Source organism: Felis catus, chromosome A3 (assembly GCF_018350175.1).
Source record: "Felis catus isolate Fca126 chromosome A3, F.catus_Fca126_mat1.0, whole genome shotgun sequence".
Classification (NCBI taxonomy): domain Eukaryota; kingdom Metazoa; phylum Chordata; class Mammalia; order Carnivora; family Felidae; genus Felis; species Felis catus.
Window position 1 is genome coordinate 1,035,961 of NC_058370.1, and position 8,938 is coordinate 1,044,898.

General features: G+C 67.6%; 1 protein-coding gene across 1 annotated transcript; it reads left to right on the forward strand.

The window, feature by feature from the left end:
* Nucleotides 1-1,650: 1,650 nt before the first annotated feature.
* On the forward strand, nt 1,651-5,407 carry LOC111559738 (vegetative cell wall protein gp1-like). The gene is made up of 2 exons (XM_023251010.2): nt 1,651-2,792; nt 3,125-5,407. Exons 1-2 carry the CDS (start codon nt 1,926-1,928, stop codon nt 3,146-3,148), a joined length of 891 nt encoding a protein of 296 aa, XP_023106778.2. The 5' UTR covers nt 1,651-1,925; the 3' UTR covers nt 3,149-5,407.
* The last annotated feature ends 3,531 nt before the right edge of the window (nt 5,408-8,938 follow it).

Consider the following 8,938-nt stretch of genomic DNA (forward strand, 5'->3'; position numbering starts at 1 on the left):
TGCATGTCAGGGACAGTGCTGAGGAAGAGCTGGGGAGGCAGGCTTCCTGCCTTGCAGTTGCAGAGGGGGTGGGGGTTGGGGGGCCACACCCTGAAACCTAAGTGGGTTCCTTTTGTGCAGGTTTTCAGCTCCCTGCCTAGGGAAAATCCAGGGAGACCAAGGCCCCTTGCCCCGGCTTTGAGACGGAAGCCGGCGCGGCTGCAAAGCCAGGCCAGGGCTGGGGACTTGCGGAGAGGAAGGGGCGCAGGTCCTGTGCTCCCCACGGACCGTGGCTGGGGGCCTGTCTGTCCTGGGGCAGAGGCAGCTGAGTGACCCAAGGTGCCAGCGGGGCTGGGGGAGCCTGGCCGGTGAAGGGAGCAGAAGCCCACACAGATCCCTTGCCAGGGCACCAGCAGGTGGCGCTGGCTCCTGAGGACAGAAAAAAAAAATGCCTGCAGCAAACCTGAGTGGGTGTCACTGCGGCTGCAGATGGTGGGGGAGGGATTTGCCATCCTCCCCCTGGGCTGCGGAGCCTCACGTGCCTGAGTCCCGCATAGTCCAGAGCGAGGTTTGGGGAGGGATGCGGTCGGGTGCACACACCTGCCCTGGTTCGGACCCTGGACGCAGGTGTAGACTGTCCCCGCCCTTCCCCTACCCTTGTTGAGTGTCTCTTTCTCCAGGCTGGGAGACAGCTCCCGGAGCTCAGTGAGGGCCACCCCCACCCCGTCGCTGAGCGGACCGAGGAAGGACAGACTTTGCAGTGACCTCAGACCCTACCCCACCCCCTCCCTCGTTGTCATGGCAACTGCCCAGAGGGCCCGCGGTTGGGGCGAGTGGCTTTCGGGACACAGTTGGCCCTGCGCCCGTGGCGCTCCTGTCCCGCGGGGCCAGCCCACCGCCAGCACCGCGGACAGCGCCCCGACCCGCCCGCGTGGTGGCGGGACCTCCCCAAACCGAGCCCCGCTAGCCCCCGAGAGTCGATTCCTGGCACACGGCGCGCCGGCCCCCACCCCCCACTCTGCCGCTCCCTGCGGACCCTCTCTCTTTGTCTCCCGGCCCCAGCTCTTCCTCGGACACCCTGCCGTACCCTGCCGCCCGCTGCGGACGCACGTGGCCGAGGGCCGAGGCCGGGTGGCCGCAGTTTCGTCCCGACCGCAGGCTCCCCCGCGGTCACCCCCACCCGCCCTGCGCCGCCCGAGGCAAGCGGGCCCCTTTGTGTCCCGCGGCCTGGTCCCCGGCCCGGCAGCTGGGCCGCCCTCTGGGCGGGCGCATTGTTTGCCGGATTTGTCCGCGGCGCGAGGGGCCGCCGGGGGCCGGGCTCGCCTTCCTCCCGCGGGAGGGGCGCCGCCGGCCGGGCTAGCGGGCCATTTCCATGAGAAAGGAGCGGCGGAGGCGCCTCTCTTGGCATTCACCGCGTGCCTTAATTGTATAGACATTAAATCAAGGTCCGCTGTGAACACGCAGAGGGGCCCTCAGGCTGCGGCGGGCGGCCAGGCCGGGGTCGGGGCCGCGGCTCCGGCTCGCGTGGGGTCCTCGCCCCAAGGCCGCGAACGCTCCCGCGGCTTCGCAGCGGGGCGGGCGGGCGGGGCGGGGGCGCTGCGCCACGCCGACGGTGCTTCCTCGGACTCCAGCCCGGATCCGCCCCCAACTCTGAGGAGCCCACTCTTGTCTCCCTTCCGCAGCAGGGAGGGGGTCCCAAGCAAGCCTCTTGGGGCGTCCCCGAAGCCAGGGGCCCCGTGGAATCTCGGGGAGGAGCCGAGGTGGGGAGCCAGCGGGTGTGCGCGTCCGGCCGCCGCCTCCCGCGGGCCGCCGAGAGGTGCAGAGCCCGCTCCGACTGGGCAGCGCCAGGCTCTGTGCAGCGGTTCTCCCCCTGCTGCGTCCCTCCCCGGCCCGGCCCAGGAGCGCGCCACGAGTGCGGTTCAAAGAAAGAATCTCGATGCTCGGAGATGAACACCAGTGTCTTTTTCAACCCAGCGGACGCGTCCTCCCCGCGCGCCGGGGCAGGGGAGAAGGCGCTCCAGCCGTTGGTGGAGAGACGGGAGACCCGGAGAGGCCGCTCGCCAGGCTCGCCCCGGCCGGCCCCCAGCGCAGTTACCCGTCCCGGGCGGGAGCTGCCTCCGCCGCCTGCTGCTCCTCGGCCGCCGCCGCCTCCGCTCGCAGCGCCGCCCGTTCCCGCCTCCTTCTTGGCGCCCGCCGGCCCCGCACGCCGCTGCCCCGGGCGCAGGAGGGCGTGTGGACCGCCGCGAAGAGAGCCGGGCAAGTCCACGAGCGCCGCGGGCCCGCTGGGAGCCGAGCGTCCGCGGGGTCGGCGCTGGGGGCGCCCAGGCCGGCCCGGCGCGACTGTCCCCGCGCCCGCCGCCGCAGTTGCCTCCGCGCGTATCCGCGCTCGGCTCAGGCACCGGGCGATTATACTGGGGCGCGCGGTGACGTCACCCGGACACCGGCTCCGCCGCCGCCTCCCCGAGGTGTCCTTGAGAACTGCGGGGCACGCGCGCCGCGCACACGCGCACACACGCACTGCGCGCCCGGTGCCTCCCGCGCACACTCCCCGCGTCCCGCCCCGCGCGCTCCTCCGCTCACACGGACGCCGCCCTCGAGCGCCCTCGACCGTGCCCGGCACCCTGCGGCCACACGTCTGCCCACGGAAACGCCTCCCCCCCGCCCGCACTCCAACGCTCCTCCCACAGCCCACCAGCCGCAGCGCCTCTGGGCGCGCACCGACACCCGCGAGAGCCAGGCCTTCCCGGCCCACACCCTGGCCCACACCCTGGCCGCACCGAAGACACACCTCTGCCCTCAGGCTTTCGCTGCAGGTTGGAGCCTCCTCTACTGGCCCCCGTGACACACACCGCCCCCCCCCTCCCGCTCACAAACCGTCATTTGGCACGGCCCCCTCCAGCCTACACGGGAAGGGAAGGGGTTTGCAGAGAGATCACAGGGTGCAGGGGCTTCTGCGGGCGTTTATGTAGAGGAGGGAGATAGCGACCCCCCCCCCCCCCGCCATCAAAGACTGCTCCCCCTTCTCACAGTGCCCTGAGCGGGATGGGGAGATTTTGCCCCCAGGCAACACCTCCTGGCCTCACTGCTGAGCCGGTGCCCTCTGCTTGGAGCCCTTCTGAGGAATGTCCCTGATCTGTTCCTCTAGGGCCAAGGATCCAGGCTTTCCTAAGCGACACCACCTCAGGCCTCCCCCATGGGCCTTTGTTCCCGAGCAGACGGAGAGGGAGCCGCAGGCCCAGGCCGGGCCAGCAGGCCTCTGCCCCCCTCCCCTTCCCTCAGGCCAACCAGGCCCCTGTGCCATCTGCCCTCAGAGCGGAGCCCACCGACCCTCCCACCTTGGGTGCACTGCCCTGCTTCCTTCCTTTCGGGCCCTCTCCAGCACTAAGGGAGCTACGGAGAGCCCACGGGGAAGGGGGTTGGGACCCCCAGCCCCCACCCCCTCCTCAGCCCACTGGAGCTCCCCTCACCCTTCGGTGCCGCTTCAGCCTCACCCTTGGAGCCGCGGTTCCTCGTCCTCTGCGGTGTCAAGATGGCCCCGCTCTCTCGCCTGAGACATGCAACGTCCCCCCCTCCCCCCCAACATACCTACCCCCTGCCCGACGTTCAGGAAGGCACCCAAAGCCCGTGGGGCTGGCAGCCATCGCGGGACACAAGCTGGACACTCTCTCTGGCGGGGTGGAGGGCAGGGGACACTGGGCAGCTGGCACTCAGCTCTGTCAGAGACTGTTGCTCTCGGCCTCTGTCAGCCTCTGTCCACCAGGTGGAGGATACCCCTCCTCACCCCAACGTGGGGAGACTTGCAGCTGCAGGGGGTCCGCTGTCCATGGTGTTGAAACCCGACTCTGAACCCCAGTTCGCTCTCCCGCCTTGCCTCTGGACTTTCCACCCCGTCCTCTCCCACGAAGGGTCCGGGTCCAGTCGGGGTGCGATGGCAGACGCCTACCCACCACCCTTGGCTTCCTGGAAAGGCCCAGGCCGGCTCTGGTTTCCAGCTCCCTGAAGCTTGTTTGCATTCTAAGGTGGGGGGGAAGGGGGCTCAGGTTTACAGACCCCAGATCTTTCTTCAGATCTCTCTCCTACCGGGCTGGCTCCACCTGGGCCGGGAAGGGTAAGCACCCCTAGCAGACTCACTCCCTTCCCTGGTGGAGCCCTGCCTCCCTCACCATCAGCAGATCTCTCCGCAGGCAGGGCAGATGTGGGGGTGTCGCGCTCCTTCCCTTGGATCAGACAAGCTTTGCGCAGCCTGAAGGCATTTTATTTCCTCTTGCCATTTTGACATTTCGAGTCCTGAGCACCGAGGCTGTGCGTTTCCCTTCCCAGTAACCAGCGGCCCATCACCCTGGCCTTCCGGGAGGAAGGATGGCCCTGTGTGTGGGGGTGGAGCTGACCCGTGGGTGTAGGCTGGGAAAGGGAGATGGTCCCCAGCCTCCACCCATCCGGTAGGGACCTTCCTGATGGGCCTGGAGCCTCCCAAGGTTTCATAAGAGTCAACTTACTGCTGCCAGGCCCCGGCGCGGGCCCAGCCTCCGCATGCGGCGGCCTCGCTGCTCCCCGCACCTGCTCTCTGCCGATGCCCACGCCGCAGTCTCTCTCCGGCACACGAGATTTTGTGTTTGTGGATTTATTTGCGAGCTCCCACCTCGGAGTGAAGGGTGCGGGGCGGTGCAGCCGGGTGGCTCAGGGCTCCGGGTTCCAGGCAGCCTCCTCCATGCGCACAAAGGCCCCTCTCACCATGGGCCGGCCGGCAACTTGGAGACAGGTCAGGTGTCTTCTTGGGGGCGGGACGTGGGCCGAGACCCCCTCCCCCTTCTCTCCCTGCAGCCTTCCGCGAAAGCCTGCGAATGGCGAATGGCGTGGGATTAAACAAACCCACAGAAACCGGTGACGAACCCCCGCCCTCGCGGCTCCTGCTGTCTCGTCACCCGCCCCCGCCCCCCTGGGCGCAAGGCTTGTCACTCCTCCAGAAAGGGGTGGGGCTGTGGCCACATCTGGGAACAGCTGGCTCCTGGCTGCTTGACCTTTGCCCCCATTCCCAGGTTGGGGAGGAGGGGGACAGGGGTCTGGCCACCCACAGCGGTAGGGAGAGGCAGGAGGCCAGTGGCGCTGGCAGTGTAGATGAAGCCTGGGGAGGGGAGGCTGAGGCTTTCAGCCTTAGGGAGGAGGGGACAGTTTGCAAGGGACTACAAGCCCCATCCCTGCTCTGGGTCCCCTGTAGCCACAAAATGGTCCACAGCTTCCAGTGCTGGCTTGGGAGGCCCCCACCCACAGACCTGCCCTTGCAGCGAGGCCCGGATCCCCTCCGCCAGGCACCAGGAACCCCACACGTTTCCTCTGAGGGGAGCACCCCGGTCCTGTCCCTCCCCAGCCCTCCCACACCGGGACCAAGGCTCCCAGAGGCAGAGCAGGTGTCCTGAGGGAGGCGGAGGGAGGGGAGGGAGGGGAGGGGGAGGGGGAGGAGGGGGAGGGGCCCACGGGAGGGGCCCACCCAACTCAGCCTGGACCCTCTGCAGGCTGCTCCTTCGGGGCCTCTTCCACCCCCACGTGCTCAAAGCATGCTTGCCCGGCTCCTCACCCTGTAAGACTAGGAGGGGGGACAACACAGCAAAACCCACCCCCACGACCAGGCTCAGGTCCCTGCCTGGAGCCAGCCACCGGTGCCTCTGCTCGGGTCTGGATGGGGCCTGATGTGGGAAGGGGGAACCTGCCCTTTGAAGCTGGTGGGGGGCCGGGACCCCCACCATCTTCGCGTTCCCCTGGGGGGGAGAGGCCGCCACAAAGGCTGTGACAGTGAGCCAGGCCAGGCACACAATGGGCGGGCCGCTCAGGGGCCAGGGGCCGCTGCATGGAAATGAGGCCACAGCCCCTTCCCTGCCGCCCCCGCCCCCGCCCCCTTGCTCCCTCCTCCCTCCTCCCTGGCCAGCCCAGCCCCTCAAGGAGAGACAGACCAACGGAGCGCCCAGCAGCCCCAGAGCATCTCCACCCTGATCCTGGGATGATGGGTCCTCGGGCCAGAGAGCTGTGGAGCTGCTGGACTGTGGGCACTTGCGAGGTTGCTGCGGGAGCCCAGGTACGTGCAGCACCTGGGCTGGGCCAAGCGGGGAGCTTTGGAGGCTAGTGCAGCCGTCCTAGGCAGCAGCCAGGGGAGGCTGGATGCCTGGCCAGTGGCGGGAACAGGCCTTTTGTTCCCCAGGCGCCCCTGCCGGACCTCCCTGAGGTTCCGGGCGGCTCTGTGGCCACCCAGCTAGGAAGTAAGAACCCCGGCCAGCTGCCTCCCCACCAGCCCCTGCCCCGGGACTAGCCTCCGCCTCCATAGGGCTGGTCCTGGCTTTGGAGCGGCTCCCCACTGCCTCCCAGCAGCTCCCCACTGGCCCCATCTAGCATCTTGGTGTCAGTACATCACCCCTGGGAGGCAGGGGTGAGGGTTTGTCCCCACTACTGTCCTCCAGAAAGCATTTAGGAGGCCTGGAGCAGGTCTCTGGGGTCTGGTCTCCCTGGAATTCTTCCAGGGCCCACAGAGCCCCACTCACCAGGCATAAGCAGTTAGAGACCCTTAGCTGTGGGGCCCAGCACCCAGGATGCCGTGCCCCGGCCCCTAGGCATGCAGGACATCCTTCCCTGTAAAGGCAAAATGCCTTGTAAGGGAAGGCACATTCCTTCTGGAACCTGGGAGCTAGAGACAGGGACACCCTTGGCCTTGGGCCTCCCCCCTTAGGACCCTTGCCCCCAGCTGATTGTCTCTTCAGCCAGGCAGGGTGAAGGACGGATGAGGCCAGACAGGCCACAGGTTGGGGGACCCTTTGTCCCTTGGTCTGTTCTGAGGCAGAGGCCGCCAGGCTCTGCATTGTTCCTGCCTCCTCTGCTGATGGCCTGGGGTGAAGCACGCCTGTGGCCGCCCTCCACCCCTTTGGGCGGCAGGTGAGGAGGGACAGCTTCCCCCCCCCCCCCGTGGTCAATCCCACCTCTGGCCTCTGAGTGGGGAGCAGGGGTGCCTGGCCCTCGGGCAGCCCCCCACTGCCTCAGGCCCCCATCAAGGCCCCCTCTCCCATCACGAGGCAGCCACAGCTCCGGCCTGTACTGCACTTGCCCTGCTCTGTGGCCCCCCCACCCCCACCCCAGTGCTGCCCCCTACTCCCCGGGTGCCCTCCCCCCCGCCCCCACAGCGGCCCTGGAGCCTGAGCCGGCCCACACCTGCATCCTGGAAGGTTGGGGATCCCGAGAAACGGCTTGGTTTGGGAGCAGCAGGACCCTCCTTGGTTGGGCTGTCAGGCCTGCTCATGGGAAGGGACAGGGTGGCTTCCTTTGTCCAGATCCGGGTCCCTGTCCCCCGTCCCTCGTCCCAGTGTCTTCCCTGTCCTGTAGCTCTTTCCCCTTCTGGCCTCTCCTGCCTGTGTTTGCTTCTCTCACACCTAAGCTCTGCCCCCCCCCCCCCCACCTTTCTGTCCTTCCTCGTCTCCCTGCCGCCCATTCCCTCCTTCCCTCTCCTGACCCTGGAACTCCCTCCATCGCTCAGTGTGCAGCTCCCTTTCCCTCCCTCGTCCGCACCTTCATCCAGGGCCCGGCCGTCTGTTTCTCATGAGTGATTCTAGTGGGAAAGCAGTGGCTTAGGGGAAGGGGCGGTTTCCTGCCTCTCTTCACGGGCGCCCCCACCCTGCAAATCAAGTGTCACAGGAAGTGTCCATGCCGGGAGACATGTCTGGAATGTCCTTGCCCCAAAGAGATACCCTCTGTGTGTTCCTGGGACCCAGGCCTGGGGAGGGGAGTGGACATGAGGACAAGACCCAGTGCCAGGGGCTGAGCAGGGCTGAGGGCCCCCGGAAGGTCAACTGCTCCTGTCTGAGCAGTGCGGACTCTGGGGAGGGGGCAGTTACGCCGGGGTCGGAGGGCTTCGTGCTGCAGGCACGGGACAGACACCGAGCTGATGCCTCGTGCCTGGTAACTCTGGGAGGGACAGGGGGCCGGTGGACAGGGGCCTGCCCAGTGATGGGAGGCCTGGACTGGGCCAGGTAAGTATGTCCCAAGATCCGGGCCGGGGGATTGCCCACCTCGGGCTGGGTGCACGGAGGACACTCGGTGCCTCTCACCTGAGTCATTCGGGGGCCTTCGACCCCACGTCTGTGGCGACTGGTAAGGCCGTTGGCTTTCCTTGTGTCTGTCACGGTTTCCGCTTGCTTAGGGCCCGCGATAGTGGTTTTCCACGGGTGGAAGTGCGCAGCCCTTCATGAGAAGAGAGGACGTGAGAGGGGGAGGCTAGGGGGAGGGCAGCAGGCATCTGTGGCCCCGGGTGGGAGGCCCTCGCAGTTCCTGCACAAAAGGCTTGAATCAAGCCTTGGGTTTCACGTCCTAATTTGTGACTGTTGAAGCGGGAGGTCTGTCTGGCGTGGGCACCTGGCGGGGGCTGTGAGTGGCGCGGGCGGCCCCGAACCTGTTGCTGGAGGCGTCTTAGGCGGACGGGGAAGGGCGCACCACGTGCTGCGCTAACTAGGCCCCCCTGGAAGTGTGCAGGGGCTGCGTGCCCTCTGCGTGCAGAGACAAGGAAAGCACAGGTCCCCGGACACGCACTGTGGCCACTGCGGACGTGGTCTTCACTGGGCCCCTCCTTGCTTTTGGCCTCCTGGCTCCCGGTACCTTCCTGGGAAAAGCATCTCAGATACCAACTAACAGATGTGTGAACGAGCCGTGAGCACCAGCTTTGCTGTGGCCCCTCCGGAGGGCTCTGTCGAGCTGGCCTTGGCTGTGGGAGGCGGCAGGGCCCTCCCTGAGGGCGGAGGCCCAGTGAGTGAGTATCTACCCCGTGTGCTCCTGTCCGGGCCTCTCCTTGACAGACAGCAACGCTTCCTTCCAGGCGGCCTGCTCCCCGTGGTCCTCTGCCCTGGAGGGCAGCAGCCTCGGTGCCATGAGTCCCAGGACACTGTCTGTCCCTGGCCTCCCTGCCCCTGCCCACACCTTTGTAAGGTGCCCC